Genomic DNA, 22,328 nt, shown 5'->3' with positions numbered 1-22,328 from the left:
AGAATAGGCTCAGGTTAGAGATTAGGAGGTGCTATTTCACTGTTAGGGTGGCTAGGATCTGGAACCAACTTCCTAGGGAAGTGGTCCTTGCTCCTACCTTGGGTAAATTCAGAAAGGTTGGATGAACACCTGTCTGGGGTCGTGTGATCCCAATGTGTGCTCTGGTCAGTGGCGGGGGGTTAGACTAGATGATCTATTTAGGTCTCTTCTGACCCCTAACTACTATGAAACAGCTGCATTTGTCTGTGGCGGGAAAAGAATTAGAATAGTTGTGTCCAACCTCTTGGCCTTACAGGCTGGATGACTGGTGTGGGGTTGGTTTGTGGGTTGGATCCAGTCCATGGGCCCAATCTGGCATGCCTAGGGTCAGGACTTGTGTGAGACAGATCAGGCCTGAAACCCTGGCCTTGGCCATGCATGTGCCAGCCAGATACTGTGCACAGAGCTTTGTCATCTGGACTGCAGGGCTTGGAAATTTGGCAGTGGGGAAGTGATGGCTGCACTAATTGCCACAATTTCTGGACCTTTAAGTTGCTCCACCAGCTGGATAGCACGGCTCTATGGGCTGGATCTGGTCTGCAGGCTGAGCACCCCTGAATTAGAAGATCCTTAGTTCCTGGATCAATACAGCAGCGTAACTATATGACACCTATATGGTGGCTGGACATTGGCACTACCGTAGCAATTGAACATGACAAAGACTAGGAATATAGCATAGAAAGAGGTTGGCTTTGCTGGAGGTCTTGAATCTTGCTTCTGGGGAACTGGCTGAGGAAGATTTCATGAGTACCCATTCTGAAAAACTCAAATTGGTATAGTCTAAATGTGAAACCTTTTCCATGTCTCAAAGGCAACCCTAAAAGTCTGTTTTCAATTTGATATGGTTAAACAAGTGTCCCCTGTTCCTTTCTCTGTAATAGCGATTGAAATGTAGCTTAGAGCAGGGGTTCCCAGTCCCCGGACCACGGGTTTGCTGCTGGACCAGAAGTCCGGAAGTGACCGGCATATTGCGGGCCAGCAGCCCAGTATAAAAAAAGGTTGGCTGCTGGTCTGCAGTATCTTGGTCACTGCTCGTCCGCAGTATGTTGGTCCACTGTCACTTCTGGTCTGCAGTTTGCTTGTCTGCAGCATAAAAAGGTTTGGGAACCCCTGGCTTAGAAATATGAACCAACTTTAGCTAGTTCAAGTATTGCTAGCAGTGTAGTGTGGCAGCATGCAGTTCTGGGTTTCAGAGACCCACCCAAGAAGCTAGGTGAATATTCAGCCCAAGGTTTGCCAGCTGAACTCCATGCTGTGATTGCTAGACTGCTATAAGCATCTGCACTAAATAATTTCAAGCTTGATCAAGTATGTCTACACTACACTGCAGACACAGTGACCACTCACAGCAGGGACTGCAGTATGGGCGTACTTAAAATCTTCTCTGGTTTTAGCACTCTCGGCACTTTCCTAACAAGCCTTTTTTTATACTGAGCCTGATGCTTTGTTAGGTCCATGCTTCTGTCTCATCTCCCTTTCTTCTTTGCTCCCTCTTCCTATCTATTGTCTCTTCCAGGGATCTGAGGTTAACAAATTCATGGTGGCCATATGATATCTTACACGTTTACATACAGGTTTATTTAAATAAGAGGGTCAGTCAGGACATCTAGTGGCAGTATAAAATGGAGAGTCACAGTTATTTCCTAAGCTTGAAATATTGCAGAGCATGAGGTAATTAGGAAGACGAAACCATGTATTTGTAGTACCCTTAAGTACCCTGGAAGTAATGTTTGCCACTTTTGGTTTAATTTTTGGTTATATCTGTGCAACTGCATTGACTTGGGAATCACTCTAGTGTAACATGATGTAGAATTTGATGTTTTGTTTTTGAAAGCTTTTGGTTTGTTACATGTTTGAAAAATATGGGAAATAAATCTTTAGAAGTGTTTTTGTTTCTTGTTCCTCAGGACCTTATATTCTACACTGTGCCTTAAACATGGAAACTGTAGACATGACTAGTGTATCATTGAAACGTCCTCATTGTGAGGATGGAGAGGCTAACTTGGATGAAATTAAAAGACAGAAGATCTCAGAGGAGGCTTCTAAGACTGTAGATGGTTCTGACCTGAAAATTGATACTGTGGCTGAAAAATCAAAGAAATTGTTGCCTGAGGACACAAAAGATGAAATAATCCCAAATGAGGAAGGTGAGGAGCAAGAAGATGAGGAACTGGAGGAAACTGATGACGATGGGGACCCAGAGAGCTTTGCAGACATGATGAAGCATGGGCTGACAGAGTGTGATGTTGGCATAACCAAATTTGTTAGCTCACACAAAGGGTTTTCTGGAATCTTAAAAGAGAGGTAAATCTTCATCATGTGAACCCATGTAATTTAACTTTTTCCACTAGCAGTCATTATCCTATGTTGTTCATTTTGGTCTAACCCTTGTATAGCAAGCTGAAATAGCATTATCTACAAGAGCGAATAGAGGCTTTGTTTCTTTCTTTTTATAATGTTAGGGTTGTTTATATGCGATTGGTGTGTTATTAGTATTTACTCTGTTGAATGAAACTTTGAGAAAAACGGACTCTGAGTGTAATCTTATTAGAGGTACACCAATACATTGGTCCATATTGTATCGGCACCGATGAAAATTGGTGAAAAGGGAAAATTGACACGGGCAAATGGCTTTTTTTGGCGGATGTGGCCGATTAATGTTGTGGATAAATGCAGAGTGCATGCGTGCAGCAGCAGCATGCACATGGTGAGGAATGCAGCCTGGCAACTTGGTGAGCAGCTTCTGGCCAGTAAGTTCATTGGGGAGAGAGGGGAAGAAGTGTGTGTGGGGGCAGATTGAGGTCCCCCACAATGAGGGAGGGAGTGGGGCTGGGGCAGGGTCAGGTGCAGGGGACAACTCCTGCTGCTGTGTGGGTTGCCGCTATATGCTGGGGCCAGGGGTGAGGCCTGCTTCTTCCAGCGGGGGGTTGGGCTGGGGCTGTGCTTGGGGGGCAGGGCTGGGAGGGGGGTTACAGGTGTACTACAGCTACCCCAAAGTTTGCCATAGCCCCCCTCCCCCCTTGAGCTTCCCTCCCAGTACTGCCACTGCCCATCCCAAGTGCAACTGTGGCCAAGCCCCAACTCCAGGAAGAGCTTGGTGCCAGCCCCAGCCCACAGCAGCAGCCTGCCTTCTCCCTGAGCAGATCCAGGGGGCACATGCCTCTCCCAGGGGTGTGCGCAGTGGCAGGAGCTGCCCCCCACTGGACAAACTGCTCATGGCCCCGTTCCACGCCCTGCCTCACGTGTGCAGCACCTGACCCAGCCCCGCTTTCTCCCTCACCATGGGGGTTTTGATCTGCCACCCCATGCTCCTTTCTCCCAACAGACTTATCAGCTGGATGTTGCTCTCCAAACTACTGGGCTTGTATGTCAGCAATCAGCTACGTCTCTGCCAATATGGCTTATTAATAATTGGCCATCGGTATTGGCCCAAAAAACCTTTATTGGTGTACTGCTAAATCTTATACTGATTTGCAATATGCCAACTATGTACAATCAACCATCAATTAAAATATATACTATATATGCATTGAAAAAACTACTAAATTATGCAACTGAATATTTATGAACTCAAACTCAAAAATATTTTTTTAAAAGATGCTAAATGGCAATATTCCTTTTGGCCTTAAAAGTACTTAATTTAATTAGCAGTAATGTTTACAGTCTTCAGGCTGTATATAAAAAGGGAATCTGGTAGCTGAAAATGTAAAACTTATTATCAGACACAAATGTACTATTGAATCCTTTGTAATGCTCTTAAATATATTGTGCTTTCAATTGGGGCTAATATATGGACATAACTTGTGTGCATTATTTGATAATGTGTTTATTTGCTTCAAATGTAAATAGTCATATAGTTTTAGTATAAATAGAGAATATTATGTGCTTTTCCTGCTAAACTTCAGATATAACAATCCCCCCAAAACACGTCACAATCCCTATTTATTAGTGGCAGCAGCACCTCATATATATGGAAGATTCTTTTGAGATCTTGCATGATCATGATACTTGTTCGCTTCATTCTTTGAATAACAGTGAAGGCTGTTGGATGGTTGGTTCAAAATTATAGTAGTAGGTCAATCATACCTGTACTTTAAAATGAGTTGGTCAGCCATAACCCTAATGTACTGTTTTGATGGAGAAGTAGGCTGTCTTCATAGTACCCTTTTTCTTTTCTGGCCCATGTGGTTTATATGGATCAAAGTTACGTGCCCATCATCACAGTATCTAGGCACAAATAATAGGCAAAGCATGTCACATCTTATGGAAGGAATTTTGCCAAGCTAACATGACTACACATAAGCGTGATATATCAAATCCATGTGGATCTGGATGTAACTTAAAAAAAGGATCCCCGCGGTGAGACCTCATTCCCTTTTCAGAGTCTCATAATCAGAGTTTTCTTTCAACTTTCTAGATTAAGTATTTTTATATAAATGTAACATTGTCTATACTTGGGAATCCCAAAATGAGTCTAGAACTTTCTCTTAACCAACCATTTGCTCTAGAAAAGGCTCTCTTTTTTTTTTAGTTGCTTTGCTATTTTAATGATTAGAGAAGTAGAGTTACTCTTACTTTAGTAGGGTTCTCTGGATTTTCACCCATGTAGCTGAGAAGTGAATTGGATCTGATATTTTTAGGTAAAGGGTAGTTGATTTCCAGCTTACACCTGGCAGTAGATAAGGTGGTTGTAGTGATAAAGTTCATGTACCCCTTCATGAAATAACACGGTAGAATCTTAATAATTTTCAGTAATGAGTAGGAATAAGAATGTAAATGAGGGATTTGTAACTTAGTCGGCAAGGAAATGATTCAGAAGATACAGCAAATACTGTAGGATTCTTATATAGATAACCAGTTTAACTAATGTTATGTTGGGGAAAAAAAAAGGTTTAGTAACATCAAAGATTGCAGCAGTGACCTGCTAATTATATGTTTCCTGGGAAGCTGTGAAAGATTTTGGCTTCTTGTGAATAACAAGGAAATCAATTTAGCAAGCTCCAGGTACCGGTTTGAAAACTGGGATATGCGTAAAATAATTAGGCAAAAGAATGCTGAAATGCCAGAACAAAGATTTGAAAAACTCTAGAACTCTTGGTTCAGAGATGATCCCTTTTATTAGACCAACTAAGAAATCACAAAAAAACCAAATTATTCTGCAAGCTTTCAGGCACATGAGCCCTTCCTCAGGCTCAGGGAAAATTAAAGATGGTAAAAAATCCCCAAAGGTAGAAAATAAACTTCATTTTTGCACAGAGGAAGCTGAAGGTGGAAGGCTGTTCCTCTGGGTCCATGAGAGTGTCTTCATGAGTTGCTCTTTGATGTGCAGATAAGGCAGGATTCCTTCCCTGGTGGTGTCAGATGGCAGAAAGGCAGGATGTATAGAAATCTATCTTGTTGTTCAGCAATGACGTTTAAATCCAATATCAGCTAAAATTTAGCATCTTCCATGTTTCAGGGGTGTATTTGGTACCCGTGTTGATCTGAGACAAAAAGAAATGGAAAACTCTAGAAGTCTTGGCTCAGAAATGATACTCTTTTATTAGGCCAACTAAGAAATTGCAGAAACGTTATCGTGAGATTTCTTAGTTAGTATCTTCTTTGAACCAAGAGTTCGAGGGTTTTGCACTTCTTTTTTTCTCAGACCAACACAGCTACCAAATACGTCCCTGAGAATAAAGATCTAACTTTTCTCCTTTAAGTTCTCTTGCAAAGTTCCAATAATTTTAAGTTATTCATAATTTATTTTATTCTTCTTGCTCCTGAAAGAGTAAATATCCTATTATGGGTAGACTTTTTTCTTCTTTGTGTTTTTTTTTGTTTTGTTTTGTTTTGTTTTGTTTTTTTGTTAAATACTGATGGCTTTGTACGCATTAATAATCCTACAGCAACAAAAACACTTTTGAAATTGTGGAAAAAAAAGAATTATTTTAATTTTGAGCTTTTAATTTGTGGCTAAAGATAATGCAAGAGAATATCTAAATTATCTTTGGGTACTTTTTGCAGGAGAGAATTTCTGATAAATAATGTCTACTCTTTTTAATTTAGAGATTGGATAAAGTGTACTAAAAATGATTCGTGAACTGGATGCTTTTTTCTTTTTTAACCTACCTGTGTTTCTTTTTGTCAGATACTCTGACTTCGTTGTTCATGAAATAGGAAAAGATGGGCATGTAAGCCATTTAGATGACTTTACTGTTCCAGTGGATAATGAGGTAAATTTTGAATAGCTCTCAGCAACACCATGATAATTTAAAAAAAAAAAAAAAAAGTGTCACTTTGTGAGTTGTTGTTGTTGTTTTTATGTATATATTAGGATCCTTCAGAGGAAGTATTTACAGTTTTGTCAGATGAAGACAAGCAACGTTTAGAAGAGCTCCAGCTTTTTAAGAATAAAGAAACTAGTGTTGCCATAGAGGTAAAGTGGTAAAACAATGCTAAGGACTTGGCTAACTCATTCTTTTTGAAGTGGCAGAGGTGTATGGTTGAAAAAGACCTATTTTACATGCAAGATATAAGACTAATTTGAACTTTACATAAGAATAGGTGATGCTAAAACTTGCAAATTTAGGATTCAATCCTATAAGGGCGTAAAGATGAATTTAACTTAATGTACAAGATAAGTCAGTTGGGGTTTCAATAGGACTTACCACTTGCATAAGATTTAAATATGTTACTAGTCTTTGTATGATCATGATTATATTGCAGTATTTAGGTGTTTTGTTTTGTAGCGTTATTATATAATAGGAATTAAATAAATCTCTTGATGAAAGAAAGTTTCCAAGGAATTAATAGAAAAGAGGTGAATTTCATTTTTCACAGTAACAAAGATAGAAAAGCAGTATACAGGATAAAGGCTTATTGGATATCTTTAAGTAACTGAAATACTATGAGGTTCTGCTTAGCTAAATTTGGGCAGAAAGTTTGGAGCTGGTTCAAAATTGGCAATTTCACAGTTAAGTAAGCATTCCTACATTCAAAAAGCCATCTGATTTATTTGTAATGAGTGTATTCAAGTGCCTTAGAGACATGGTTTGGGCACATTCACCATTCAGATAGGTGAAATTTGGATAAGAACCAACAGGTGAATTTAAAAATACCTGTGGTTTTAGTTTGCAAATGCCAAATTCAGGATTTATAGTTGCATAAGTATGTATTACTGTGCATATTAACAGTAAAAGGTAGGCGTTCTAAAGTACGATGTGATCATACTTTATTGCGATAGGTGTGTTTTAATGGGACCAAAAGTTTCATGGCAGTTGTGTGTGCTCTTTGTTGTTTGTTTTTTAAACCTAGGTCATTGAAGACACCAAAGAGAAAAGAACAGTTATCCACCAGGCTGTGAAGTCCTTGTTTCCTGGGTTAGAAACTAAAACAGAAGACCGAGATGGGAAAAAATATATTGTTGCTTATCATGCTGCTGGGAAAAAGGCACTGGCAAGTGAGTGTATTACTTTCACTATCAATTCTTTTGTAAAATCACAGTTAAAGTTGAACTACAGTTTAAAGAAAAAACCTGAAAATTACTAATTTGTCAGCAAGGGCATACTTTTATAATTGGAACTTGGAGGCAGCTGCAGCTCTCGATAGTGACTCATCTAATAATGTTACCCTTAAATCCTATAGGATATGATATAAAATCATTTATTTTCCCAAAGCGGGTAGGTTTAGGTAGGAAAGGTATGACTGTTTTGTTTGGTTCATAGTAAATGGGGAGGTATTGATAACTTCGGAGTCAGAAGCAGACAATATAAGATTCTTTTTATTACTGTATGTACTTGATTCTAAGATGACGTTTCCCCCGTCTAATGTGTGTTGGTGGGGAGACCCCCTTGTCTTAGAACTGGTAGTTGGGGAGCAGGAGGCTGTTGTGGTCAGGCTCCAGCCCCTACCTGGGGTCAGGGCTGTAGTCATGGCTGCTGCCTCTCTTTCCCTGCTGTCTCTGCACCCTCTTCTCTTACATCTCCCCCAACATGCAGCCTCTGCTCCCCTGCCTGCCCACCCCCCATCTTTGCTCCATGCTGGTAGAATCTGTGCATGCTGCAGCCTGGAGCACAGCCCCAGTCTGGCCCAGCAGCAGTGGTGCATAGCCTGCACAGCTGCTACAGGGGCTTGACTGGGGCTGTGCTCCATGCTCTGTGTCTCATGCTTGAATGGGGATGGAGCCTGCTGGCATGGAGCAGAGGGTGGGAGAGGAGGTGGCAAAGGGGCAGGCACAAGCAGGGGACAAGCTGCTTGACCTCCTTTCCCCCTTCTCCCCAACTGACTGCCCCCTGCAGCTGTGGGAGGGAGGTATTAAAGATAACCCTCCAATAGTTAGATTCTACACTTGGAAAATTATGGCAAATTTATAAATTTTCAATATATTGAATCTAGTTATTGGGGGATTGTTTTAAATTCAGAGTCATTTTAGATGTGAGTAAATACAGTATTTGGTAGTGGTTTAATTTGGTCTATATGAATGTAAGTGGACCTAAAGGGAATTGTACAATCATGGAATTATGGGATTAAAGATAAACTCATGGTTAAATCTTTCAAAATTAATATAAAATTTCCCATTCATTTGAACGGAGCCTATGGCAGGGCACTTGATGTGTGCCTGCCACTTCAATTGCTCTGGCAGCCTGTTGAGCCACTGGCAGGTGTGGCTCAGGGCTAACTGCAGAGTCAGCTGCCCCAGGGGGCAGGCAGGTGAGGCTAGGCCAGAGCAAGGGAGTTACCTGATGGTGGGGGAGTCTCCTAGTTGGAGCAAGGCTGGCAGTAACGTCTTAGAAGCAGGTACAGGAACATCACCCAGCAGGAAGGCTGCAGCTCCTGAATGCCAGCAAGGAGAATGACATTCAGAGGTTTGGGTAGGAACTAAGGGGATGGAGGAGCTTCCTAGGGACCCAGCGTGGGGTCCAGAGCCCTAAAAAGGGGGCTGCGAGTCTGTGGGCCTGTGGAGGGACAAGGAGAGCCCTGAGAGAGGCTTGGGTCCTGCTGAGAGGCTAGATGAGCCTGGAGAGAGAGGGGCCAAGTGCACAGGGGCCTAATGGGAGACCAGGCAAGTCTTGGGAGAGGGGTTGAGAGTTGGAGGGCCTATTGAAGGGCCAGGTGAGGCTGAGAAGGTGGACCCACAGAGATGAGGGGGCTGCCAGCTAGAGGACTGACCTTGAGAATCTTGAATGGCCTGTGCAGGGGCCAGGGCCCAGGAGGTGCTGAAGGGTGAAACAGACCACAGGGAAGACTGCCAGAGCCAGGTGGGCCTGGAGTTCTCAGCTGGCTTTGAGTCAGAGCCAGGGCATAGGAGAGGTCAGAAGTCCTCGGGGGAGGGGGCACAGCCGAAAGAGGAAAGGGCCAAGGGGCGTGAAGCATGGGATGACAATAGCAGGTGGGGCCTAGGGTGACCTGGGGCCAAGATGGAGGACTCAGAGGGTAGGAGATGGAGCCAGAGCCAGGGGGCCTGGTGGTTAGCAGCCCAGGTGGGGTATTGGACATCTAGGGGGAACCCAGACAGGGGCAAGCAAGATCAGGTGGGTCTGAAGGCCGGTCCTGGGCAAGATCTAAAACCGCACCCTACTGGAGCTTGTTGGTCTGATGGGGCTGCCTGTGGCGGGGCAGCCTCCATGAAATGCCATATGTGGGCCACTCCAGGGAAAAGCAAGAATGGAGCACTGGAAAGCCTCAGCTCCTACTGCCTTGTGGGGTGACCCCATGGGGGGGGAATGCTGGGGGAGTGCACCCCAACAGAAAAGCACTTGTCAGGGAAGATTGGGACCATGTGGGTCCAGAGGCCCAGTGAGAGACTAGGGAAGACCAGGACTAGGAGGGTTCAGAGGCCCAGTGAGGGGCCAGGAATAGAGCACAGGGCTGGATGGGGCTGAGGGTCTGGAGAACGGCTAGGACAGTACAGAGGAGCTGACACCCTGGAGAGGGGGCAGGCTGAGATCATGGGACCTGGTATCCCAGAGAGCGGTTGGGTAAGACTGAGGGGCCTGAGACATTGAGGGGTCTGGCAACCGGAGAGGGGTCAGGAGAGAGGCTGAGGGGTCTGAGAGCCAGAATATGGCTGAGCCGAGGGCCAAGGGGTCAGAAGTCCTAGAGAGGGATTGCATCTGTGGCTAGTAGGACATCTGCAAGGTTGCCATCTGCGAGGCATGGGGAACGGTGTGGGGATGGTACGAAGCCATGCAATTGACCCACAAGTCCGTGACCATAATTTGGGTGGTCGTCATAATAAAATCAGGGCAGCCCTCTCTTATGTATTTCCATCACGATGTGGCAGGCAAGACAAGGAGGCGCCCTAGGGATGGAGTGGGCATGGTTACAGAGCTTTCAGAGGACGCTACAGTCATCCCGGGAACCCGGATAGGTTGCCTTCTATGACCGAGTCACAAAAGCCTTGGACGCAGGTGTTGTGGTGGACGTGGTCTTTCTGGACTTGAGGAAGGCCTTCGACACTGTCTCTCACCCCATCATTAAAAAATTAGGCAACTGTGGTGTCAACACCTACACAGTCATATGGGTTGCAAATTGGCTGGAGGGCTGCACCCAGAGTGTGGTGGTGGATGGGTCATTTTTGACCTGGAGGGACGTGGGCAGTGGGATTCCCCAGGGCTCGGTCCTCGGGCCTGCACTGTTCAGTGTCTTCATCTGTGACTTGTATGAGGGGGTGAAAAGCACCTTGTTCAAGTTTGCAGGTGACACTAAGATGTGGGGAGAAGTGAGCACGCTAGAAGAGAGGGACAGACTACAACTAGATCTGAATGGGTTACAGAGGTGGGCAGATGAGAATAGGATGGGTTTCAATACAGGTACGTGCAAGATGTTGCACCTCGGGAGGAAGAACCAGCAGCATACCTACAGGCTGGGGAACTCCTTTCTTGTCAGCATGGAGGAAGAGAAGGATCTTGGAGTCACTATTGATTCCAAGATGAACATGGGCTGCCAATGTGGGCACGTGGTCAGGAAGGCCAACCGTACCTTGTGCATCTATAGATGCATCACAAGTGGGTCCAGGGAGGTGATCCTCCCCCTCTGTGCGACACTGGTCAGGCTGCAGTTGGAGTACTGCACCCAGTTCTGAGCGCCGCACTTCAAGAGGGATGTGGACAGCATTGAGAGGGTCCAGAGGAGGGCCACTCACATGATCAGGGGGCAGCAGGGCAGGTCCTATGAGGAGAGGCTACGGGACCTGAACCTGTTCAGCCTCCACAAGAGAAAGCTGAGAGGGGATCTGGTGGCCTCCTATAAACTTGCAAAGGGGGACCACCAGGCAATGGGAGACTCCCTGTTCCTCCAAGGACTACTAGGAGTAACAAGGAAAAATGGCCATAAGGTGACTGAGAGTAGATTCAGGCTAGACATCAGGAGGCACTACTTCACAGTCAGGGCAGCTAGGAGCTGGAACCAACTTCCAAGGGAAGTGGTGTTTGCCCCTACCCTGGGGGTCTTCAAAAGGAGGCTAGACAGCCACCTAGCCGGGGTCGTTTGACCCCAGCATCCTTTCCTGCCCATGGCAGGGGGTCAGACTCGATCTGCTTAGGTCCCTTCTGACCCTACCAACTATGAAACCAAGCCCGATATGTTTGTTAGGCATCTGATGGATGTTACACATAAAATGTAATTAGTAACCTGGCCACATGTTCAGGCAATTATTTGCCAGAGAAAGGGAAACCAGCCACAAAAATATTACACTTTGAGTGTAATGTTTTTGTCGCTGGTTTCCATTGTGCCTTAAACTGAATGTGTAGGAGGGTCAGGACCACACTGGGGTCTACAGCTGGCTCCAGTGCAATCCCTACCAGCCAACAATCGGTGTCAGCCAGGTCTGTGTACAATCTAGGGCTTCAGCTGGCCTTGATGTAGTCCCTGCTGGCTGATCCACTTACCTTTTCTCACTGGAGGTCAAACTACCCCCTGTGCAGTCCCTGGAGCTGGCTGATGATCTGCTGATTGTTGTCTGGATTGGAACTGTACCCAAGTCAGTTTGAGCTCCATTGTAGTCCTGAACCAGCTGATGATCAGTTGTTTATCCATCAGTTCTGGAGACTGAACTGGACCTCTTTGAGCCCCAATGTAGTCCCAGTTGACAGTTGACTGTTGGGCACCTGGCTTTCAGCTTGCCAGTGCAGGGGGAATGTGGCATCATGATCTTGGGTTCTCCCTGCACTGAGAAGTAGGATGCAATTGAGATCTGATTCCCAATCCCAAAATAGTTAGGGGTGGGGTGCACCGATAGAGATTTTGGGGGCTGATACCAATAGCTGATATTTAAGGAGGCACTGGGAGGGGGCTGCAGCCCCCCCGAGATTTTGCTACAGGTCTGCTCCCAGCGACGCTGCTGCCACCAGCTGCCGGGCACAGCCTTGGCTCTTCCCAGCTTGTGGGTGGAGGCAGGATATGGAGCCGGGCCGCTGCAGTGAAATTTGAGGTGGCTGCAGCCCCTCCCGGCACTGCAGTGCCCACTCTGAGCCCAGCCCCTTCCAAGAAGAGCCCCATGCAGCATCGCCTCCAGCCTGCCCCCTCTGCCTGCCCTGTGCAGATCCAGGGGGCACCCCTTCAGACTCTCTCAGGGTGCAAGCAGCAGCAGGAACTGCTCCTGCCCCCTCCCTCCCTCACTATGGAGGTGTTGATTACCCCCCAACGTCCCTTCCACCCCCCTTCCGACTTACCAGCCTGAGGCAGCTCTCCACACTGCTGGCTGTGCTCCGTGCTGCTCTGTGGCTGTGCACAGCACAGGCATTTATCAGCCAAATTATTGGCCCCATTGGGCTTATAGCTAATACAGCAAATTTTCTTTATATCAGACCAATGCATCGGTGCACCTCTAAAAATAGTGCATCCAGCCATGCATGTGTGGCATGGCAGGAGGCGTGACTGGGATCAGGGATTGCATCCTGTCCTGCCTTTAAATATGCATCTGTCCACAGTTTTATTTTGCAATACTTCATTAAGCTATTCCTCAGTAACAACCCTATTTTGAAGTAGTGGTTTTAAAAAAAAAAATTGTTGAACATGCTTAGGCTTTCAGTTTAATCGTAAGCCTGTTCCTTGCTAAAATTGAGTATATATGCAAAAACTGTCTGTCCATCATAGGTTAGAGTAACTGCTTTTGGACAATAAAAATAATGATGAGATTTGGAGCAAAAAAGGAATATTCAATACTCATCAAGTATTCAGTGTTACCGAGTTTAAATTTGGGGTAGGGGGTGTACCAGTATTAGTGTATAACAGCATGTTGCATATCTGATATCTTTGATAACTTAAGTTGATTTTAAGGTTTAATGTTTATCTAAATGCAGAATGCCAGTAGTTTAATTAAATGCGATTTTTTTTTTTTTCTTAAACCGTTTTACTTAAAGTGGGATGAAATGCTGTAGGAGTACTTTTTTTTGGCTTAAATTGGGCATATTTCAATTCATTTTATGTCATTTAGGAATAAATTAAATCATATCATTGCCAGTTGATGGCCTCCAAAATAAATACCGATCAAATAGGAACTGTAGATTTACTTTGAGACTTTTTTCCAAAGCAAATGTAGGAATACTGTGCTACATGGTATGAAGTATTTTAAGCATCAAAACTTGGTACATATTATCATTATGTGTGTCGTGTGTAGCACATTAACCTTTTCTAGGCTATCTTATATTTGCATGCTTTTTGCATGAGTATGCATACTTGCAAACACAAAAGTAATCTCCAAACAATTTTTATTTTCTATTGAGTTGTAATAATTACCTTTCACCTTGCCTCACTGAGGTTAATATTCTTAAACATTTTTTACAGTGAAGTGTCTGTAGTAAATTGAACAGTTATAACTAGAAGGCAGCTTGCAAATAGAATGTGAAGATGAATTCAATTGGTGTCTGTTTTTAAAAGAAATACCTTAAGGGTATTTCTTTATGGTGAACATCTTTTCCGGAGCAACTACAAATGCTGCAGTAGAACTTCAAGCCTTTAAACTTAGATTCTTAGACCCTGATCCTGAAAGCACTTACCTATGTACATTCATTGAAATTCAGTTCAATGAGAGGGTCATGTGTGAGAGAAACACTCGGTATGCATAAATGCTTCCAGGATCAGGGTGTGGGCAAGGACAGTCTCTGTCTTTTGTGTTTGTACAGCAATGACGTATGAGGTCTCAATCTTGAATTGGTCCCCTGGGTGAGCAAGACGTTTTAAAGATTGAATAATTGACTTTAGCTGACACACATGATGAACTATTCTTATGATGTAAATGGTTACAAAAATAGTTTCTAAACTATGAAAACTTGCAAACGCTTTTATGTGTGTAGTGCTTAGAGTACTTGGGGCCTGGACTTATTAGGTCAGTAAATTGTCAGCAATGCTGCTCCACCATTTTCCACAGTGAAGTTCTTTGCATCTTGGATTGAAGCTTTCCATATATTCACTGTTTGCCTCTGCACGATTCCATTGCATAACTGTCTAAATTGCTGTCATCTGCCACATAACTGTTGGATGCTATAGCAGTCTACAGCATAATGAACCATGTAACCATAAACCTGCATGTTCACCTCTAAACCCCTTCAGTTGTCTAAAAATTAAACACTGCTCTTTTATGCTCTTTATGCTATGCACTGGGACAGAGGTCAGAACTGCAACAGGTAAGAGATGTTGGCATTTCATGTTGGTAAAATGAAATGCCAACCAGTCAGACCCACTAAATAGGGAAGACGGTGGCCAAACTAGCAAGAATTAAAATATATGGAGAAATAGATATAACAAGTGATTTACAGGACCAAGACATCTCTGTATTAAAGATAATGGGGAAACTTTTGGTCTCACTGAAATCAATGGCACATGCAGATGTTTAGGGCCCCAGCTACTAGATTAAGATGATTTGTATCAGGATCCAAGATGTTATTGCACATACGTTTTTTGACTTTGTGCTTGTAGTAAAAAGCTTGAAAATGTTTACTGAGTTTATGTAACTGATACAGTAGGGCCTGCCTGCGTTCTCACAAAACTTGATGTAATATTCTGAAAGATGTGAACTGTTCTGCTCATTGCAATGGAGTATTGACTTCCAAGACCCACTGTGCTGGGAAGCCCTGCTAATATCACCTTAAGGCACCCTGTTCACTAACCCTTTGCAGGTCCTTTCCATCCGCTTGGGTAAATCTTGTGAGGCTCTCGCTGTCGTTTCCGGCAGGGAAAAGTTGGGTCTATAGCTACCATCACTGTGGGGAACAGGGTAGCACAAATCGAGGGCTGTAGGGGTAGAGACTTGAGGGATCCTGTGGTATGGTGTGCCTAGATCTTAATCTGGCTGTGATCAGGCCTCTTGGTTACAATATGGACTAACTGATACATTTTGGAGAAACTTGAAACTTAAAAGTATTCTCCTTGTGAATCACTTTTGTCCCTTTCTCCTTTGTCATGCTCTAGCGATATATATTTTTTGTGAGAATACCTTTTGTTCTTTAAAATGAATTTGCTACTTCAGTTATCACCTAGCCTAAAATTTAATTTTGTAAGAATAAATTGAAACCAATGAGGACTGGTGATTTACAAGAAAAAGCAGCATCTCTTAGCAAACCGAACATGGACCAGATCAAGCTGTTTGTTTTACAGAAAACTCCTTATAGGTGTCAGGGAGAAATTTACTTAAAAATTCTGAGGGTATTTAATATCTTCAGTTATTTATTTATAAAAGAGCCTAAAACCAAAAAAGAGGTCCTTCTTGTCCATATATTGCTGTCTTTTGACAGACTCTTCTTTGCTTTCAGTGGATGGAGGATTGGTTTCAAAATGACAAATGACTATAAAATAATATTTATCATTGAAAATTTCACTGTCTAATAATAACTATTCAAAATATCTGACAGGCTCAGACAGTTTTGTTTCTTTTTTCAGACCTCTGAAAGTAGTGGCTAAAACTATACGAACAGCTTTTAGACTACAGAAGCCTAAACATGCTCTCTATCCAGCCTTCTCAAAATCTAACCCCAAATTTTGGTAATTGTTTTTCAGTTATATAATCTTATAATGCCAAAAGTGAGTTTGAATTATTTATTGATTTTTATACTTTGCCAAATGCCTCTTCCCCACGTGGGGCCTCATTATTGCACCTTACCTTAAAGAGTTCTAATAGTTTGAGGCATTGGTAAATTGGGAATAAGTGTTCAGTACAGCTCGAACTCTGCTACATGTACAGTTATGGTACAGAAATGAATTGCACCTTATTAAGTCTATCCTTAAAATATTGTTCACATACACGAAGGAGTGAACCCAGTGGCCACCGGAGTCTTTCTGTTGATTTCAGGAAGCAGACCCAGATCCAAAGTGCTTAATTGTTCAGAGTGAAGCCAAGGTTAAAACTGATTTCACTGTAGGAGCAGGGCCAAACAGTATAACATTAATTAAATAAATAGCCAAAGCTTTCAGATAAAATGACGCTTCCTTTTGTCATGCAGTTTCCATTTTATTTGTGGCAGTCGCATGGTTAATAACCTTGTACATTGCAGTGAAGATTTACAACATGGTCACTTGGAGACGGTCCTTTTTTCCATATATTTCAGTTAAACTGCCAATCAATGCTATATTTTTCTAAGATGCAGATGGAGACTACTAGAAATGACTAACTCTAGAAGGTTTTTTTTTTTAAATGGAGACTACATTGGCAAGTAAACTAGTTTTATATTTACAAAAAAAATTAATAATAACACTAGCAGACTGAGTAACACATTTTTCACTTTTTGTTTTAAAGATCCAAGAAAACACTCTTGGCCAAAATCTAGGGGAAACTACTGTCACTTTGTATTATATAAGGAAAACAAGGATACAATGGATGCTATTAATGTGCTGTCAAAGTTTTTAAGGTAAGAAAATTCTTTTACTGTTTTGAGTTGCACACAACAGCACATACCTCCAGTAAAAGCCAAATATTTTCATGATGTTGTAAATATCTTTTAAGGTCAGTTTGCCAGTGCAGCACAGGAAACGTTTATCTCAATATGCCTGATAATTGCAAAAGATTTGGTTTTCAGAGTTCAAATTTGAAATGTTTTGTTAAGTTTGGGGAGTGAGAAGGGGAAGTAAAATAGTCCTGACTAATTAAAATGGCATAGTATAACTGTTAGATGTATTCTTAGTTCAGTTAACTTACCATAAGGCACTATCCTAGCAAATGTTTATAGTCTCCATTTGAATAATTCTAAGAATACGCCCCTTTTCCCCAGTGAAAGAAAGCTGCAGTATTGTTTATCTCAAGGGTTTTAGGCATGTAGCTATCAAAATATACAACTACAAAAAGCACTAATAAATATTATGGTCATAGAAACTGGCTTTTGTAGCAGTTGCAGTTATTGATCTTTGTTCTGTTCTAACCACTGATTCCTTTTTCTGTCAAAGGTAGGTGATCCCCAACCTCCTTTTGCTTGCTATTGCATTAGCCCAGATCTTTCTGTCTTCGCAAAGCCAGAGGAGTACTTTTTGTTCTCTCCCTGCTAGAATTCATGCAGCACTTCACAGCTCTAGCTGTATCCAGTCTATATTTTAACTTCTGAATGTTTGGTTACTTTAGCATAATAGTGGTACCATATTGACTTAAATCCAAGAAAAGTGTTTTCCCCCCATTAAGTACGAAGGCAGAAAAAGCCTCATCTTGAATTTGAGTACTGGCCTATGGCAGGAGGTTGCTGTGCTCACCTGGAGCTAGAGCCAGAGCCACAGCTGCAGCTTTTCCCAGATAGGGCTCAAGCTGCCTCTGGTGCCTTGTCAGAGTTGGAGCTGCCAAATGGCAGGGGGGGGACACAGACACTGCAGTGGAGGGATGAGACACCCAGGTGATGGGGAGGCAGAGGGCAGGGATTTGGTTACCTGTCCCCTGCTGCTGCTTTCCTTGCTGCTTGCCCCCTGTCCCTGCTTTCCCTGCTGTAGTGGTAGGGAAGATGAATTTTAAGACAACCATCCAATAATTAGCTTCTATACATGGAAATTTGTAACAGATTTATAGTTTTCCTTGCATACAATCTAAGCCTTGGGGAGATGGCTTGAATTTGGTGTCTTGAATTCGGGTAAAAATGGTAATTGCATTTGAAAAACAGGATTCCTGGAAACTTGCTAATTAAGAGGTATGTATCCAGCTTGATGAAGACTCTAAATTGGCAGTAGTGTTGCCACCTGCTGCCCACAAGTGGGATAGCAGGGAATGTTTCTTAGCCATGCAGGGCAAAGAAAATTTGAGGGGGAAGGCAACAGTCATGGGAATGGGGCAGATAAGTGCATCTATCATGCTAACTTGAATGTCACAGTATACGTTCAGTTAGCTGCCCATTGAGAGAAACATGATTTAGATTGTAGTGTGTGTGAAGAAGTACAGGCTTATGCTGATTTGATCATTGTACATTTGTACAGTGTCTAGGTATTTGTGTATGAATTAACATTCATAATACGCAGTATTAGGAAATACTGTAAATGTATGAAGTTATAGTACTGTTTCTAAACATGCTAACTTACATGTTCTCTGATTTTTGTGGATCTAATTAAACCAAGATGTTTCATAAACTTAAGTTTTTGTATCTAAAGTTGATTGAATCACTGACTTTAATTGTGTGGGGTTTATGAGGCTTTTTAATTTTAAATTCAAACTGATACGTTCATACTCTCTTTTTCTTATTTAAAGAGTTAAGCCAAACATATTTTCCTACATGGGAACCAAAGATAAAAGAGCTATAACTGTCCAAGAGATTGCTGTTCTTAGGTAAGTAAAGATACGTTGCATTTTTCTTCTCATACTAAGGTTGCTTGCCTACCTTCCTGTAGATCGTTAACTATAGCATGTGCATTTCATTTTGTTGTTCATGGCATGGTCTTCACATCAGATGTATTAGCTTTACTTGGAAGATACTATTGCATATAAAACCAAAATAGTACTTTCTGCTTCCTGATTCAGTAAAGGGCTCAATCATGATTTTTGCAGTTAGGTTCTGTGTAACACTTCTTGTAAGAACAGGGGTTCCCTGGTGACTCCTAGTTTTCCAAATCAGTTTACTGAAGCTGCAGCTTCTGAATTGTAGGTAGGTGTGGAGTCCATGGATCTGACAGGATCAGCAGGTTAATCGCAAGCAAACTGCCATGTTGCAGAATGTTCACAAGACAGCAGAAGCAGTACTTAATAGTAGTGCAGAAGTCACTAGTCTGTTGACATGCTGCATCCCACCATGAGGATCCTGCCATCCTTTCCTACCAAATATCCTGTAAAGGTGTCAGGAAGGAGAGCAAGAACTATTCCTTGCACCCTTTCCTCCTCCTATTCCTCTTTCGTTGACATACTCCTTGAAATACCGTGGAAGATGATAAGAAAGGGGATGTGCTCCTGGAAATCACAAACAATGAAGATCCTTGGCATTACATTATAATATGGCATCAGTTAATGTCCAACAACATAAGTCATGTGTTGCTGTTGTGTCCTTGCAATACTTGGGCAGCTCAGGGGTGGGCAAAATACAGCCTGCAGGCTGGATCTGGCTTGCTAGGCCATTCTATCTGCCTGTCTAAGCTGACAAGGCACCAGCAGCAGTAGGGCCCAGGGGGGGCAGCAGCAGCAAGGCCCAACCAGCTCTGCCCCACCTCAGCCCTGCACCCACTCATCCCATAACATTTTCACGCTCACTGTGCGCAGGCACAGGCTGGAGCTGCCTAAGTGGTCCAGCAGGTGAGTTGCAGTACAGGGCGTCTAGACTAATGGTTGGCAGCCGGGCCATGGTGGCAAGGTGGAGCCGTGGCCTGGCACGCAAGTGGCTGGCAGTGGGAGGAAGTGAGGGCAGGGTGAGTCACCTCCCTCCCAAGTCCATGACATCTTGTGCTGTTGGCACTGTGGTTGCTGTGGGGTTCATGGTGGCAGCAGTAGCAACTAGTCTCGCTGTCCTGGTCCAGCCTCCCATTTAGGGACCTACCCGCTGGGTTATGGGGGTGGCTCCTGCCCATGCTGGTCTGGCCAGGCTGTAGCCCCATGCCTGCACAAATCTGGGGAGGCACATGCCCCCCTCATAGTGTACATATCCCTTCACCCCACATACCCATCCCCAGCTCCATCCACTGGGCCCTGGTGTGGGGGACAGAGGGCTGGGAGTGAGGGGCACCAGCAGGTCTAGGAGAGGTTGGGGGTCTGGGGGTCAGGAGTGAGGGGCGCCAGCAGGGCAAGGGGGCTGTGAGTCGGAACTGGCTATCTATGTTTACAAATGAGCCCTGGTACAAAAAAGGTTGAGAATCACTTGGCTGGATGACCTCCTGATGTCCTCCAACTCTAACTTTCTATGTTCTACAGTGCTCCTGTGCTTGGTTCCTAAAGTGTTACAAAGTACACAGCAGCTTCTGTAGGGTATGTTTTCACTGTGCGGTTAACTGTGGTTCTTAGTGTTGTTCTAACATTTTTCTGTCCCCACCTGCAACCCTTACTCACTAGTCCAACTGGAGCTAAAGTCTGAGTGAGGTGTTCCCCACATGACCTGTAATCAGGAAACAGGTTAAAAATACAAATGCTTATAGTTCTCCAGTGCCTTCCCATGGGTCCTTCTGCCATGGATAAAATAGTAACTTGGGTATGGCTTTGTGGCATTTTTGATCATGCCATGACTGTGGTTAATTTGGGTGTGGATTTTCTGAGAGAACTGCCATTATGTAAAGGTAGAGTGCTTAAAATGTGTTGGCTGGTACTTGGAGACATTGTTAAGAAAGGGTGGAGTTAAACTTGTGGGGGTGCTGTGCGCTAAAACTTCTGAAGACTAAGAAATGCAAAGTTAAAATGTAACTAAACTTGATCTTCTGTAGTTGAACTTCTGTGCTATTATATGGCCAAACTTGATATTCTAAAAAGTTTGAGGCAGCCTTGACTTTGCATTTGTTTGCAAGTGAATGTTTTAACATTAGATTCTGGGAGACCTGCTGATTATGTAGATGTGTCTTGAAAATAATCTATCCTTCCCTTTTAGATATTTCACTTAGAAAATGTATTAAGTTAGTTAAAAACAGAAGAAATTTGGGGAATTAAATGGTCTGTTGTAGTATTTCTTGAAATACTGGCATCCCAACACAGTTTTAGCTGTATTTCTTAGAGTGGCTTGGTCATTGTAAATCTCTTGCTTTTTTTTTTTTTTTTTTTTTAGAATTACTGCACAAAGACTTGCACATTTGAACAAATGTTTGATGAACTTTAAGTTGGGAAATTTTAGTTACAAGAGCCATCCACTGAAATTGGGAGAACTGCAAGGGAACCATTTCACAGTTGTTCTCAGGTAATGGGGTTGTGCCACTGACTGCCTCCTTAATTGGGTCAGGGCATTCAGCTCAGATCTGAGAAGTTACAAATGAGTAAAAAAGATACTGGATTAAAAAAAAATCTGCATACAGTTACATTAAACTTTAAGACTGACAACTGCTTTAAGGAGTGCAAAATGAGAAGCTCAAATTGATCTGGTAGCTATTATTTGTGGAGACTTTACCCTGTTTTTAAAAGCAACTTTCTATTATATTAGGAATATAACAGGAACTGATGAACAAGTACAACAAGCAATGCAGTCTCTCAAGGAAATTGGATTCATTAATTATTATGGAATGCAAAGATTTGGAACCACAGCTGTTCCTACATATCAGATTGGAAGGTATGCTTTGTTCCTAATTTATTTTCTGTGTGCATATTTTAAGAACTGTATCTTTGTATGTTACTGCTTTTTTTTTTCTTTAAATGGAAAAGTTCACTCATATTGTATGCGTCTCATTCTTGTGAGTCAAGAGCAGAATCTCTTAGTAGTTACAATAGTCGTCTTACATGATATTAGCTATAGCTGAAGAAATGTAAATCTACAGAATTTTTGATCTTCAAAGAAGCAGATCTAAAAAATGAAATGCAGTAAAACCCCCATGTGTTTCTGTTGAATTTTAGAGCTATTCTACAAAATAACTGGAATGAAGTTATGGATTTAATATTAAAACCACGACCTGGAGGTAGGTACTAAGAAATACTTGTTGTATATTCATGTTTGGGTGGATCAATATAGATGGAGAAGGATTTCAGATTTTTGTTATAGGATGGTATATATGTGAATGCTCTTAGTTACACTTAAGATTTTCAACTTCATTAATGTATATTGAGTTGAAATGTTTGTTTTGTAGCTAACAAGTTATCTTAAATTGTTGCAGCTGAAAAAGGGTATTTAGTAAAATGTAGAGAAGAGTGGGCAAGGACTAAAGATCCATCAGCGGCCCTCAAAAAACTACCTGTAAAAAGGTGTGTGGAAGGACAGCTTCTACGGGGACTTTCAAAGTATGGAATGAAGAATATAATC

At 42.7% G+C, this 22,328-nt stretch overlaps 1 protein-coding gene across 5 annotated transcripts in view; it reads left to right on the top strand.

The window, feature by feature from the left end:
* Window positions 1-22,328, top strand: part of PUS7 (pseudouridylate synthase 7 (putative)) — a 44,915-nt gene that overhangs the window by 8,860 nt on the left and 13,727 nt on the right. For 4 of the 5 annotated variants that reach the window (XM_019509434.1, XM_019509432.1, XM_019509429.1 and 1 more), the window contains 10 exons: window positions 1,947-2,343; window positions 6,170-6,254; window positions 6,356-6,457; window positions 7,336-7,480; window positions 16,751-16,862; window positions 18,668-18,745; window positions 21,150-21,278; window positions 21,519-21,644; window positions 21,926-21,987; window positions 22,183-22,322. In XM_019509434.1, coding sequence (XP_019364979.1) covers window positions 1,976-2,343; window positions 6,170-6,254; window positions 6,356-6,457; window positions 7,336-7,480; window positions 16,751-16,862; window positions 18,668-18,745; window positions 21,150-21,278; window positions 21,519-21,644; window positions 21,926-21,987; window positions 22,183-22,322 — 1,347 coding nt within the window. In that variant the 5' untranslated portion in view covers window positions 1,947-1,975. The remainder of the gene's footprint in view (window positions 1-1,946; window positions 2,344-6,169; window positions 6,255-6,355; window positions 6,458-7,335; window positions 7,481-16,750; window positions 16,863-18,667; window positions 18,746-21,149; window positions 21,279-21,518; window positions 21,645-21,925; window positions 21,988-22,182; window positions 22,323-22,328) is intronic. The other variant, XM_019509431.1, reaches the window with a different exon arrangement.

The sequence above is a fragment of the Gavialis gangeticus genome, unplaced genomic scaffold, assembly GCF_001723915.1.
Source record: "Gavialis gangeticus isolate Ggan-Ray unplaced genomic scaffold, GavGan_comp1, whole genome shotgun sequence".
Lineage (NCBI taxonomy): Eukaryota > Metazoa > Chordata > Crocodylia > Gavialidae > Gavialis > Gavialis gangeticus.
This window is presented reverse-complemented; position numbering and strand designations above follow the sequence as displayed.